This window comes from Lonchura striata, chromosome 5, assembly GCF_050655825.1.
Source record: "Lonchura striata isolate lonStrDom1 chromosome 5, ASM5065582v1, whole genome shotgun sequence".
Lineage (NCBI taxonomy): Eukaryota > Metazoa > Chordata > Aves > Passeriformes > Estrildidae > Lonchura > Lonchura striata.
In genome coordinates, this window is record NC_140707.1 from 67,113,192 (window position 1) to 67,128,625 (window position 15,434).

At 42.1% G+C, this 15,434-nt stretch overlaps 1 protein-coding gene across 8 annotated transcripts in view; it reads right to left on the bottom strand.

Moving 5' to 3' along the window:
* SYNE2 (spectrin repeat containing nuclear envelope protein 2) overlaps positions 1 to 15,434 on the bottom strand; it is a 179,345-nt gene that overhangs the window by 65,126 nt on the left and 98,785 nt on the right. For all 8 annotated transcript variants that reach the window (XM_085580893.1, XM_077783923.2, XM_085580894.1 and 5 more), the window contains 11 exons: positions 12,269 to 12,394; positions 9,766 to 9,960; positions 9,143 to 9,217; positions 8,423 to 8,542; positions 7,558 to 7,665; positions 6,154 to 6,366; positions 4,278 to 4,445; positions 3,180 to 3,299; positions 2,145 to 2,257; positions 1,379 to 1,520; positions 339 to 470 (listed from right to left, as the gene is read on the bottom strand). In XM_085580893.1, coding sequence (XP_085437019.1) covers positions 339 to 470; positions 1,379 to 1,520; positions 2,145 to 2,257; positions 3,180 to 3,299; positions 4,278 to 4,445; positions 6,154 to 6,366; positions 7,558 to 7,665; positions 8,423 to 8,542; positions 9,143 to 9,217; positions 9,766 to 9,960; positions 12,269 to 12,394 — 1,512 coding nt within the window. The remainder of the gene's footprint in view (positions 1 to 338; positions 471 to 1,378; positions 1,521 to 2,144; positions 2,258 to 3,179; positions 3,300 to 4,277; positions 4,446 to 6,153; positions 6,367 to 7,557; positions 7,666 to 8,422; positions 8,543 to 9,142; positions 9,218 to 9,765; positions 9,961 to 12,268; positions 12,395 to 15,434) is intronic.

Here is a 15,434-nt window from a genome sequence, read left to right on the forward strand (position 1 = left end):
ACATGTCTCTAATCTCAGGCATGAGCACAAGAAGTTTGTCTTGTCAGCTCCAATCCTGCAGACTAACTGAAATAATTCACAGACTCCTTGCTTTATGCAGTTTGGGGATTTTTACCCACACTAGCAAACTTTTGGACTCAGGTAGAAGTATCATAGTGGAGAACTTGGAATGTTTCCTTTCAAAATCCTCAACCTATTTCTACATTACAGTTCATGCCCAATACAAAAGCTCCCTACAGTGAATGCCATTTGCAATAATAGGATTACTGGCTGTATCCCAGTGTCCTGTGTCTAGAATCCCTGGTTTTTTTGCAATGCTTAGGACATGCAATTTTTACCTGTGCATGCACTACATTTGCTTCCTGGCTTAGGTCTCCCAGCTGGACAGTGTAAGTTTTCAGCTCTTCCACAGTTGGGGTTCCTGCACCTGAGAATGTGCCTCGAGGCAGCACGTTCATCTTTGTTGTGATCTAACATTTGGAAAAAGAACATTGCAGTTAGAAGAACAGCTCAAATGAAGACAGGCTATGGACAACAAAATAACACTCCTGTCAAAACGTTTTAAAAGATTCAAGGTACTGATACAAAGCAGCTGGATAGCAGGACTCCCTTTTCACTGGCAGAATTTGGGCAGGCTGTGCCTTGATGGGAGCTTGACTGAAAAAGGTGCCTCTGATTCCCAGCTTTATGGGCTACAGCTGTAGTTTGGGTTAAGTCAAACCTACTGCCCACTGCAGGGTAAGTCTTGCCTGAAGGAGAGCTAACTTCCATCCCTTTACATGTCTGATTTTCTTCCACGTGTTGCAGCAATTTCAGAGAACAGAAAATCTAATAATTCTAATTTAGCATGAACAAAACTGTTAATAAAAGGAATTATAGTTTTATCCAAGCAGTAAAAGTCTGCAGTCTGTTCAGAACATACATACAGCTCAAACTCTGCTTTTTATGTATGATAATGAGAGAACATAATGGTGAATGGCAGAACAAAATTTAAGCCAGAGATTTGCTTTGACCAGAATGTTCTCACTTGTGGGAACTGAGATTTCAGCCACATCCACGGGAATCAGCTGTGAGCTTGCTGGATAATTCCCTTAGTGCTCTTGGAAGAAGTAAGCAGATAACATCTACTCTGAAAATTAACCATAGGGGTTCACCTAAGTGCTCCCACACTGTGCTTAGCAGTCACTACTTCAGAGACATGATTTACCTCAAAGTAAAATTAAAAGACAATTATGAAAACACTATGCACTAACCATCTCCTCTGGAGAATCATTGCACAGTTTTCATTTATCTGATGGAGAGCCATGCTACTATGACACAGAAAGATACACTAATTGCTATCTACACTATCAGAGTGTTTTATGGAACTTAAACAAACCTGAGGTTCCACAAGCTGGCAGAGAGGAGATTTCATCTTTGATGAGAGTTCCTGCTGTAAATACTGCCATTTATTACCCATTTGATCCTTTGGAGCTAAGGTGGCATCAGCCTGCTTGCTCTTTGAGTCAGACTCTCCATTGCTGTATTGAGAAAACATTGTTAGAATGAAAATTACTGAAGCAGAGTAAGTAAAACTAGGTTTCTTGTACAAGATTAGTTTCTCCTGCTCCTGCCTCAAAAGCAAAGTGAAACCAAGTGCATGTACGATTATTAATCCAAGCTTTGATAAACTTGGACTTTCCCCTCTGCATGAAATATGCCAGGAGCCTGCTGGCAGCCTCCACCTCTGAAATGACAACCTGGGGAGCACAGTCCTGTAGGAAGTCCTGGTTCAGTGCTGGAAGGTGCCTGATCCCAATGTCCCCTCTTCCAAAGCTGCTGCCTTTACACTGCCTGGGTTTGCCTGAGCATTTGTAGAGCCATGGCTGTGAACAGAGGGCTGATTTAGCCTGATTTAGCTCATGGCAGGTGTCAGTCCTGCCTGTTAGTGAGATCCTGAACTCTGGAGTCAGCTCAGTATCTCAGAAGCTGTCACATCAATGAGCCTCCATTCCTCTGGACTGTTGAAGCCCCAAGCTTCTGCCATTTTTCCTCTCAAGGCACACAGAACCAAAGAACAGAATCAGGGTTGCCACTGCAAGGCTCCAGCAGGTTTAGGCAGTTTTACATCATTGAATCTAGTAACTGATTGTGTTGTTCTGTACCTGGATTCTGATTTTGGAGTCACGTTGTCCTCAAGCTGTGGCTGCATTTTTTCCACACATGACTCAATAAAGTCAATGAGGCTTTTCTGCTCAGCTGCTTTTAATTTCAGGTCCTGTGCACAGAGAATAGCATGAACAGTTATGTGAACTGTAATAATCTGAAGTGATGATTGTGCTTTTTCAATCACATTTTATGTGAAATCATTTAGCAAAGAAAGTAAGACTACATCTGTCAGAATAAAATGCAGTTTATGTACGAACATGAATCTACAGAACAAACTATTTTCTGCAAACATGCATTTTTATGGAATATATTTCTACCTGAGCTAAAGTTTTAGAAGCAAAGTCCAACCATAAACAAATTACATACAGAAATTTAAACACCACTGACTTCAATCCTTACATAAAGAAACAGGCAAGAGAAAATGGGGATTTGATAAAATATGAGTTTGTGTTCCATTAGTTAAAAGGAGAGTGTCGAGTGAAAAGTGAGCAATTCTAGAAGCTCAAGCTGGACCATTTTCCCCAGCTCTTTTCCAACTGCATGGAAAAGGCAAAAGTTAATTTACAGTTAGCAAAATAGAAGTAATTTGCAGAGCACAGAACATTACAAGATTTTTGTATTGTGTTAACAACAACCTTAAAACTCATAGTGAGTTAGCCCATGGGAATATGTTCATAAAACTTTAGTTTCAAACTTACCTTCAAAACCAGTATCAGTGTATAGATTCAATTTCATAATACATCAGTGTTTTAAAGCTAGAACTCTTGCCTTGTTTCACAATGATTCAGATGGCATCACCCACCCCTCCAATCTCCTAGCTTTATGATATTAAAACTTTTGGACAAGGGATTTTAGGGGTGAGGCCTTTCTCCATCCTGACAAACTCCAAATCCTGGAGATGGGCAGCTGAAACCTACCCTTGACAGAGCTGATCCCACAGGGAAAACTGCAGCAGTTGTAGGAGCAGCTGTCCCCCAGCCCACAGGAGATGTGGAGCACCCCAGCCCCTGGATGGGAGGAGAATTCCTTACCTGTGGCTGCTGGAGCCCCTTGTGCCAAGGCTGTTGGGCAAGGGGCAGCTGGGATGTGCTGAAACCATCAGAGTGCAGGATCTCCAGGGGCTCTGGGTCAATCCTCTCCCTGCTGGGAACCTGTAAAGAGAGAACCATTGTGAAAAGGCTTCTGGACTTGACAAGAGAGCAGAACCCCACAGGTGCAGCCTGGGGAAAGGCAAAAGCCTTGGACTTACCACACACAGAATAAGCAGCACATTTTAAACAACTGCTGCTTTTGCAAAGATTTTTTTCCAGTTGAATCTACTGAAAGTTTCAACATCCTAACCATTCTAACCTTCTGCCAAGGTCCTAACATGTCTCCCCCAATAGTTACTTTTCTTTCCTTGCTTTTCCTGCTAGCATGGTGATACTTTCCTGTTAGCTACGTGATACCACCAACCCTCCCTCCTTTTTGTTTGACCAAAATACAGGCATGTGCAATTTCTGCTTATGAATTTGGTCATGCACCTGGATTTTCAATCTGTGCTCACAGAAGTATTTCAACACAAACCTTTACCAGTGCTAATTCACACCAAAGGGACTGTGGCTGCTCTTAAGCAAACACATCAGGTGTGCTTCTCTGATCCCTCACACAACAGAGAGGGAATGAGCTCTGAAGCCAGGAGTTACCATCTCACCCACTGGGAAATTCAGCAAAGACTGTGCAGCTGTGGTGCAGGAGAGCTGATAGAATCACTGCATTCAAGAATTCTTCAAAGAGAAAATTACTAGAAGGTCTCTCTGCTTTGATACTGTCACAGATAAACAACTTGGCCTTTTTGAGGCATTTAAAACCAAACCAAACCCGAAGTCCTTTTCCTGTGCTTTTAGCAAAATGCTGACCTCTGTCACCAAGCACTTAAAGCAGTAAAGATGCTCTTCAGAGACTCATTAAAAATCCACTACTCGTTGCAAACTACAAATAATTATACAGCACTGTAGAGTAGAATAATGGCAACTCTGACATTTCTCCCTTCCTTGCTTCACATGGTGAGCTCTGTTCTTCTGCAACTACAGACCAATAAAGCACCAGGACTCTCAACTCTTGCCCTGCACAACATTCATATGCTTTACCTGTTCTTCACTGTGCTTGTCTTGAAGCATCATCTGGACATTTTCCAAATTGCTCTTCACCTCCTTCAACTTCAAGGAAAGAGCCTCTGTCTTTCCTTGGTAGTCTGCACTATCTCCACAATCTTCCAGTAAAGAAAGGACCTTTTGTTCAATCTCTGATAACCTCACCTAGAAGGGACAGCAGATAAATTACTCATTCTCAGAAGTGCAACATTCCTCTTCTGAGAACATTCTGAAGTCAATGCTCACACCTCCCCTGTCTGAAGAGAAGAGAAACATGCAGGGAAGAAGAAAAATAGCTGCAATCCCCCTAGATTTTATTCAATACAGTCTTTTTATCCTGGACAATTAAATGAATTTTATACAGAGTTAGTCTTAAAACTGTTTCAAACAAGAGCATCTGCAGGAGGCTATCTTAACTCAGATATCAAGTAATAAAAAAGGAGAGCAGAAATGACAGACTCCACTTCAATGCAACCAAGAAGACAATACACTTCAGTAGGGGATAAAGAGGCAATGCACACACAGCTCATATCACTCTTTGGGAGGAATGATGTTGAACTACTACACACAGAAATATTTCCATGTGTCAGCCAGGCCATTGTAAACTGTTGGGATCTGATTTTTGATCCAAGCTGCTGTGAATCGAAGTGCATCCCTGCATACTTTAAACTCACATTCTTATGCTAAGCATGGAGAAAGGTACCATGATTCAGCTGCAAAGTAATCAACTGCAAAAAATTACTTGCTTTACATCATACATCCTTATCTAGAGACTGTTTCTCTTCCATTCTGTGTGTATTTTTCTATGTAGATCTTGACTAGAGAACCCTCTTCTCCTACCCAAGCTCTTATCCTAACACTGAGCCAGATTGTTTGAAGCTGACAGGAATTCAGCCTGCTTGTTTTCACCAGCTGGAGCTGCCTATACTGACAGGAACCCTGAATGGGATCCAAACACAGCAGCTGCTTAGGAGCACTCAGGATCCCAATTCCCACAGAGTTCAGCACCTGAGCACTTGGCTGAATCACAGCCTAAACCCAGAGGCACTCCAATTAACAACAACCACCCAAAACAACAACAAAACAGCTGGTGATGTCTCCCAGTAATTTAAAATGGGGACATTTTGGTACTATGAGTGAAATTTGTTGCTCTAGGTAGGCTCCATGCCTGAACCAAACTGGCACACACCAGACTGGCAGCACAGGGAGCCTCAGCCCTGTTTTAATCTGCACATGCTGGATGCCAGGGCTCCCTCCCACCCAGCCCCTCGTGCCAGTCCTGCTTTCCTCCTCCCATTTTCACCAACAGGTACCACCCACTCCTTTTGTTCTGCTGCCATAGGGGCAAGAGGCTGCCCTAGATGCAAAGCAGTAGGTCCAAATATCACCACTGCTCACTGAGGGCAGGGGGTAAGTCAGTATTTTTCTGTGCTGATAGTTTATGGAAAAAAACTGAAAACTGAAAAAGTAGAACTTAGCAGCATGGAAGGTTTCTTAGACCAGTCCTTTAAATCATTTTGACAAGCAGAAAGTGAAAATGTCAAAAGAAAAATAATACTCTTTTATTTCTAGCTGATTTATCATTATCAGGACCAATGAAAAACTCCCTTTTAATATGACTCGAACTTCACTCAGCCATGATTTTTAAAATAATCCAAATCAAACCTTTACATAAACTCCAGAATTCTACCTAAATCCCCTGGAGGCATACAGATCCCAACACAAAACCCAGGTATTTTAACCAAACCCTGTCAGAGCTGAAGCCCAGCAGTCACTGCTCTGTGCAGAGGGTGAGGGAGCTGCTGGAGCAGGAGAGAGGACAGGCACAGTGTGCTGCAGGCAAGGGGATGGCAGCAGCCGTGTCACTCCTTACCTGGCAATCAGCAAGCTGTGGCTCCACCATCTGCTGCCTTTGGGGGTTCTGAGGGGCTGAGCCCAGGGCCATTTTAGTTTTGGCCAGCCATTGTTCCAGCTCTGCCACCTGGGCCTGGCACAGCAGGAGGATGGATTCTGGCTCAGGCCTCCCTCCATCCAGTGCTGTCTGCGAGCCCAGGGCGGCGCTGGGCGCTGGAGGCGGCCGGTGGCTCTGGAGCAAAGCACATCAAAGCAGCCTGGTGAGCGACCTGGTTTTGTCAATTCCCTCCCCTCCCCTCAGCAGTGAGAGATTATTAACTTCCACACTCGCAGTGTGGAAACAACAAACCCCAAAACAACCCTGTCGCTGCGTTCCCAGCCCTGCGGTGGCGGGGGTTGAACCACAAACCAAGAAGGGGAAAAGGAGAGAAAAGGAAACTCAGCAGGCAGGTGAGCCAAGATCTGGTGTAACAGGTTTCCAGGCAGCAATTTGCATCTGCAGGGATCTACCTGAGCACAGCAGCTACACCTGAGCACACAGGGACTGCTGACTCACCATTAACCTGCTCTCCCCTGAGGAGAGATGTTTTTCTGTGGGAGTTACACACAAAAGCAGTGCAGTTGGAAGCTGCAAAACAAGCTCTTGGACAACGCTTACAAGCTACTTGTGTGTTTAGTTCCAACACTTAAGTATGCTTTACTCGTGTTCTAGGTCATACAGTAAAAAAAATTGTGTCTTTTTAAGGACATCTTGTGCAATTCTTCTTAAACGCACTCCTTGAAGAAGCAATATTGCATTGCACGTGTCCATAACGAAAGTCCAAAGTACTTGGAGATAAAGAGCAGTGACTTGGAAGGCTGCAAAGGTCTGTATAAGCCTCCACACATGCAAATATTGGTACTTAGTAAGCAAATGAAGCACAACACCACAAGAACAGAACGACCTGAATGCTCCCATGGCTCCAGAGCACACATTCAGGCAAATGAAATGGCCAGTGCTAGTGCACAAGCTTTATATTAAAATGAGATTTGGCAGAAAAAAAAAAAAAAGAGCCAAAATGCATTGTCCTAACTATCAGTGTCATCACAGAATGATAAAATAGTTTGGCTAGGAAGAAGCCTTTAATGGTTATCTAGTTCCAGTCCCTCAAACCCCTCCATTCATGCCTGTATGAATGACAACAGCTTCCTTGCTGAAAATGCTCCATTTTTTTTCCCTAGAAAATTGCACTTTCAAGGAGCAATTGAAAATTTATCACCCAGAGTACCAATAGGAAGAGACCCAGAAAGGATTGCAGGTGTCCCACCACATAATACTGCAGCAAACTGCAGTAGCAAAACCACAATGGACCAGGGCCTCTGCCCACTAGGTAGGTCACAAATCTTACTCAGGAGGTGACCTTGTTCAGGCCTGCAAACTCACCATAGCCAGGCTGCCATCGCCTGTGCCAGGACCTTCAGCAGCCTCCAAAGTTTGCAGAGATGATTCTTCATCATGTTTACTGTGTGATTCAGTTATAACATCCTCATCCTGGAGAGAGAGAGGCAACAGTGGAAATATTTCTTATCTTCCATACAGATGTGGCACTCTGGGACATGGTTTAATGGTGGACCTGGCAGAGTTTGGTTTATGGCTGGACTCAATCTTAAAGGTCTTTTCCAACCTAAATGACTTTCTGATTCTATGTTCCACTGCCATGTGGTGCTAGAGAAGTCTGAAAGAGCAGCAACCATGCAACAGACTGTGGTCCTGGCCCAAGAATATTCACAAAGAGCAGTCCTGTTATGCCTGTGGCACTGATGTACAGAAACAAACAATTACAGCTGTCACAACTTTACTGAGGCACCATGAAGAGCAGAACAGAATACACCAAAACCGTACCTGATTGGGTGTCTCAGACACTGATTTTCTGATGCACTGATGCACAAAGAGAACCTCTTCCACAAATCACCCCCCACATTTTTAGAACCTTTTCAGTAATCAGTCAAACAAGTTGCTCCTACTAAATCCTTTGGGGATTTTGTGAAGCTAAAAGGAATTAGAATCATTGAGTCATTTAGATTGGAAAATACCCTCAAGGTCACTGAGTCCAACAAATATGTACAACATAAAAAGAGAGTCTAAATGGCAAAATTTAGTGTGAGATGGAAAATATGAATATGGCCACCTTGTTTTCCATTCCTACACTTCTCTTGCAGTGCAGGCTTCAGCAATACTTAGGACTTGTGAAGATCTTTCCCACAAAGGTGAGTTCCCACCTCCACCGAGATAAACCCAAGTGCATTACCTGAACAATGCCATCTGACAAGGTACCAGAAGACCAGGAGGTTGCACTGTCTTCCTTGAGCCTTTCATCATCTCTTTCTGAAGGCCAAAAGCTTGCATCTTTCTCTGTGGCTGTACTTCCCTTTGAAAGCAGTAACAGCTCAGCTTTAGTTTGTAACCAGGGAGCTCAGATATTCCTCCAGGCAATGTAAAGCACTGCAAACTTCTCCTAACACTTTGCTTTTCTGCCTTGTTTATCTATCCACATTTGTGTTGCCCAAATCCCACCTCTCTTCTTGCTCTACAGCTCTGCTGCAAGGTGAATGGCAGCTGGATGACACTGATAATGCTCTCTAGAGACCACAGAATATTCTCATTTTTTACAATATTAAAAAAAAACCCAAACAAAACAACAAGACACTATCTTTCTTTCTCCTGTTCCCAAAGAAATCCTACATGTAAAGAAAATTGCACCAGTGAGGGTGCAGAGTGAGAAACCCTGAAACTGAAGTGCTTGTATCAATAGTGAGGCAAAAGCTCTCCAGGCTGTTGAACAAGGTGCTGTGTAATACTGCACTGGAATATTGGCTGAAGTGCAATTCCTCTGTATCCTGCAGTGATAACATATATTTTAAGTTGTTCTGAAATATTCCAGATTTTCACATTTTCCATAATTCCTGCTTTACCAAAATCTGCTATCTTACATACACAGCTGTATACATATAGAATACACTAAACTCACCTTGCTGTGTAAAGAACAGTCTTCTGATTCTTCATCTACGGAAGGCAGAAGAGATATCACTCCTCTTTTTTTCAACTACAAAAACACACAGAGAGAAGCAACCCAATTAATCATGACAACAGCAAAAGCCTCTTCACTTCTGCTTGTAAACCAAAAAAATTTACCACTTGAGATCCACTTTTGGAGAAGCATTGAACATCTGGCAACCAACATTAAAGTGACTGAAAGCTACAGGTTCTAAGCACCTCTGAAAATTGGAATTTGATGCTGTTAGGTTGCAATAGCACAGCTACAAAAGGGACAAATTTCATTTTGCCCCATGAAAATAATTTGTTGAAAATCCCAGAAAAACTGGTTATCAACAAAACTACAAATGAAGCATTTTGGTGTTGATTGATGAAAACTTCATGTTGAAAGTGAAGGATGCTAAGAAATAACCAGAGGCACACCTCTCCTACCTTCTCCTAGACATGCCTCACTCTCTGTCCTTCTGAACACAAAGGGGAGGAGAGACAGTATTGATTCACAGGGGCAGGGGTGCTCCTCTCTCACATGCCACTCCTCCAGGAGCAGGAAGGGTTATTTACCTCCCCTCTTTGGCCCTCAGGTGAGTGACCACTTACCTGCTGAGCAGGAACATCAGTCCCAATCACGTCACTCTGTGCTAACACAGAGGCTGGAGGTTCAGCTGCTGCTTCAGGCACTTCTTGCTGTAGGCACTGGTGAAGCTCAGACATGGAATTTTTCATCCTGGTAAGGAAATCTTCCTTTCTTTGGCACAGCTTTATGATTTCTTCTTTTACAGCTTCCATTTCTCCCTAAGAAGCAACAACATCTGTAAGCATCCATTTTCCTCATTTAACCAAACAGCAATGTAACAGATGACACCACTGATGTATCTTACTGGTACTGGAGCTACTTCCCCCTTCTCCTTTTCCTTTTTCTGGGCTTTGGGACAGTTCCCCATTGTTACTGCAGGAGATGTCCAGGTACATGCAAACCAACAGCAAGAGATTCAGCTCAGAACAGCCCTTGACACTTGGGATGCAGAAGCTGGCAGTGTGGAAGGAAATGTGGCAGGCTGGAAGGAATTCTAACTAGGTCCTGCATATCCATGAGAACACCAGCTTCCTCCAAAGGGAATGCAGATGGGCTACATTACTCTGTGTGTCACAGCAGGTGATGGTACTTCCAAGCACCTTCCCTGGCAGCCCGACAGTGAACACCTGGGAAAGCCCTGAGGAGGGCAAAGACAGCAAATGAGGGTAGCTTAGGGCTCAGTCTTTGCTGAAGCTGGCCCAAAGGAGACAAACCATTTGGTGGGTCTTGGGGATGTGGTCAAAATTATCCCATGTCTTTGAATGTAATACTGGGAGAAATAAATGGATCCCAATAAAGCTTAAGGAAAATATTTAATGTTCTCCAGAAACTAAACAATAACCCAAGTAACTGCACTAACAGAGGGAGAAATAAATCTGTCTTGGTCTCTTTCCTGGACATGACTATTACTCCAGCCAGTGTTCTGCCCTTAGAGTTTTCTCCAGGGCATTCCTTACCATCCAGCCTCCAGGTGAACCAAGAAATCCCAGCAAATAACAGAGTAAGACAGGACATGGAATGAATTGTTCTACTCACTCCATCACTGAAAGTGCTAAAGCTCATTGAAGCACTGTTACTTGCTCAGAAGACTGAAACCTGGCTAAATATCCCTTTGCACACTGGGCTCAGTGATCACAGGCTTGAAGTGAGAACAGCACTGGCTCCACACCAGGCTCTGTCATTAGTGATGTTATGCAAGTAATAATCTGTGGCAGATGAAAGCACTGAGGCTGCTGCTCCTGTCTCCACTACAGCTTCTGTTAATAGCTCTGGAGTGGCAGCATGACAGCAAAGGTGGAGGGAAGAACTCCAGCAAATTTTCAAAGGACATAGGAACTCTGCTCTGACAATGCTTTCTTCCTTTTGTACACTCAAAGCCACAAGATAAAATCATTCAAAGGTAAAGCAACGAAAATGACATTGAAACAAAGAAACAGACATCCATGACAATTTGGCATGTTTTTATAAATGCCCACTAGGAACAATATATCTATTTATTTCACTGCAGGAGACCTGCCAGCAGAGATTTGCCAGCTACTCTTTTGCAAACTTAATTAGCCATAACCTCCTCAGAAACCAAATCTTTCTTAAAATCACTTCTTTTTTTGAAATCCTTCAGTAAGCTGGGCAATTCCACTGCCCACTTCTATTCATTCAATGCTGTATCTGACAAGTTTTCTGCTAAAACAAGAACTATTAAACATAAAATCCTACACTCAGAGACAAAAACAAGGAAGAATCAGGAAATGAGTCATGCTGAGCACTACATCAAGCCTCCAACATCCAACCAGCTGACAGCAGAGCAGCTATGTACTTAGGAGCCTACTGAGTGATTATAGTTATTAGGCAAGTACAATCCAAGTGTATTAACTCTACTGTGAGTGACTGGAAAAAACTGAGCATTTCAGAGGCACTTTATAAATAGTTATTACATTTAATTAGTAATTTCCTGACTTCTGCAGTGCTATCCTTAAAACACATCTTATTTTTGCATTAAAAGCATCAATTCATCCATTACAGAAAGCAGCTGACTGTAGAGAGAAAAGCAACACATGTTTACCAGTGATGAAAACACAGTGTGGCAGTGAGGACAAAGAAAGAAGATTAATGAATCTAACCCTAACCAGAATCCCCAAAAGTAGCATTGCATAACCAGTGATCAGAAAGGGACTTGGTTCTCTCCTTAGGCACTATCCCAAGCTGCCACCTCAGGAAAATTAGCAGGATGCTGAGCACAGGTAAACTCTCAGTGCTGCATATTGTTTCACCAAAACAGTTGTTGTGAAAACAGCACCCAATTTTTCTTCCAAGTTGATATAGGCATAAATGACACATCAAAATCAGTAAGGAGTATGCTGTGAAAGATATACTTGCAAAGTAATATTAATTGTAATTAATTGCATGGTCACACTATGGCATTCAATTGCCTGCTTGACTGTGGAGGAGGGAATCATCACTATTTCTCAGTGCTCTGCATCATCATGATTAGTGTTAGTCAAGGTAAGGAATGGAAAGAATGAAACCCACCTCTGGACAAGGAGTCTTCTGAGCCTCTGGTTGATCTTCATGGGATATTTCACCCAAATTGTTCTTTAGGAGTTGTTTCAACTTTTCAATTTCTTGCTCACATTCTTCTGTTTTCTTTACAGTTTCCTGTGAAATAGAAGTCTCCATAAATAATTTTGAAATAAGGAGTACATAAACAAGTCAGTAAGGAAGCAAAGTTGAACTGAAGAGTACTGAAGCCTCTTTTGTACCTGCAGTTATGTGTACCAGAATCTGTGTTTGTTCTGCTAACTTTGCACAGCCCCATCCCTCACTAAGTTCATTATTCACTTGCTAAAAACAAACAAGCTGCTCTACCCACATTTAAGTATGGTGGAATATTCTATCTAGGAACTCCAGAGCAGAACTTGGAATTTGGCTATCGAATGGAGATGGAGCAGATTTCACCACATTCATTACAATTTAGGAAAGATTGTGAAAAAGAGAGAAATTAAAGGGTTTCATATCAAGTAGAAAGCCTAACTGGTTTTTACTGGTGCTCAGAACTGCCAGCTAGTTCTGCAAAACCAAAAATAAAACTGACCAAAAATGAACTGTGCTGTACACCAGGCAAACACTGCAGCTCAGATGATAACCCAACCACACTGACTATTTCAATACTTGCAATAAAAATTATAAGCATTTCCATAACGTGAACTACCTCTGTTTACATGGCTTATAGGAAAACATGTTATAAACAGCAAATTCACTTTTACTTTGAAAGTGACAGCAAAATCTCTTGACCCCCCCCCAGGCTTTGTGTTTATGCAGAAATGGGCAATCTCCCCACACACTCATATTTGTCAGTCACAGCCATTAAGAAATTGTCACATCTACAAGTCAGAATATTTTGTGAAAACACTGAATATGCACAGAATTTGGTGGCTCTGTGTTTCTGGACCCAGAGGCTGACAACCAAAGAACAACAAAGGGCTGTTCCTCAGAGGCCTGCAAAAGGTAATAAGGAAACCATGAAGCCACCAGGCTTGATCCTACTGTGCTGCCAGCAGCACCTGAATGACCCACCAGGTCAAAGACCTCACTGCAAAGTGTTCACAGACTCTGCCTCTCAGAGCACAGACTCTTCCTGCTGTCAGCAGCAGCAGTGCCATTTCTTCAGTCACTTCTTCACAGCAGCACTCCCTCTCAAGAAAATGCAGGCTAATAAGGTTCTAAATAACCATTATAATTTTACAGGAATTAAAAGTGAGAAGAAACTATTTTCCACACTTAAAAAAAGGAAAGCCAATTTGAAAGGGAGGATAGTTGTGGCCTATAATCTTAGTGCCACAGGCAAAGAATCAGAGAGGAAAGAAAAAGGAAGAGGTCTTCTGCTCTGTTTCAATGAGAAAGTAAAAGAAGACCTCCTAAAAGGAAGATTGTCTTATTCACACCTTCAATTCAATATGAATAGGACTGTTTAGTAATAAACTGAGTCCTACCTCAAATTTCCTAGACTATCCAAACAGTCTGAATATTTCATATACAGACTCCAATGTCTTCTGTCATGGACCAGTATGTGAATATAGTCACTTACCTGAAGATAATTAATTAGTTTCTGCCTTCTACTCAGGGAAAAGAAAATCTGAGTCTATCCTTTATCCAATATAAAAAATTATGCCACATATGTGGGACTGGATTTCTTCCTACAAGTGCTGCCTTTCTTTTGAGTTATTTCCTGGTTAGCAATTGCTCTTTACTTTTCATATCGTGGTAACTCCAGAAGACCTACCCATGGAAAAGGCCCACCTACCCACGGTGTATTTGTTTTGGAAGAGCTTAGTGAAAATGAGACCAGTAAATAATCAGATATGCAAATAACACCACACTCTTGCACTCAAAACCAGTAAAAGCAGATGTGGCTTCCAAATCTTCTTCCTGATGACGTTATTTAGGTGTGGAACTTAACAGACCATAATAAAAATTCAGAGGGCAACCATTCCACAGAGAACTAAGTCATTTAAACTCCTGCCCCAGAGCATTTTCAATACCTATTACAGGCTTTGTTTCTGACTTACTGTTTCAGGTGTTACAATGCAACTTAATTATACAAAAGTTACTGGTGCAATATTCCATTGCCTCATCCATACCAAAATATGGGCAAAGTCATCCAAAGACTATCCCCAGGGGGGGAAAAAAAATGTATATATTTGTATAGGAAGCATGGCTCCCATTTGCTTTCCTCTCTAGCAGTATTCTTACCACCTTTTTAATGCAGCACTCAAAATGCCATGGTTTAATGGCTTTATCCTTTGTTACTCCTTAGCTGGTGCTACACTTGTATTGTAGTACTGCTGCTTTCAACCCACTCAACTGCACTGGAAAATCACTTTTGCACAGTTTGATACACTAGCTGCCAAGAATTGCAATTTTTCCAATCTGTTTTCTCACAAAGAAATTTCACTCAGCTACAGATTGTTGGGTGTCTACAAGATAAAGGCAAATGCTGAGCAAAAAGAGGTCACAGCTTTACAAAAAGGAGAAAAATCTAAAATTTGACCTAATACTGCACAAAACCCAGTTACTAGTGTCATTAGAACAATTGATAAATGGAAAGCACCCTGTTTCTGATGCTTTTAAAGTGTTTTGAAAATTCTCCATTATTTGATCTGGTAACTCTAAAAAAGGTACATTTTACCACGTCCATTTTTGGACATAAGAAATTGATTGTATGGACCAAAAAAAAAAAAAAAAAAAAAGAGACTGTAGGGATTAAACAGATCTAATATAGTCACTGCTTTTTTCTGACTCCAATCATGCAGTAGTCATGTGGCATGTTTGAGATTTTCTCTTAATTTCTCAAAGTGAAAATCAAAAATGAACATTCCAGTTTTAGCTGTCACTTGTTTGCCTGGCCTCTGAAGCGCCCATTTAGATGTTTTAAAGCATTCTGCCTTACTCTAACAGCTTAGGAAAACCAAATAAGCAAAGATAATGTAACATTGTCCCAGGTGCTGTCAGCATCCTGCCAAGAAATAGATGGGTCACACGAGAACTTTTAATTCCTCTGCTGCCGTGGGAACCTGCGTTACCAAACTCCAGACTTCCTCCAGCCTGAGCAATGGAGCACAACCAGGGCCTGAATTAAAAATTTCCCTAAGCTGGTAGAACCACAGTGCTCAGTGAAGTGCAGCACAGAGACTCCCTG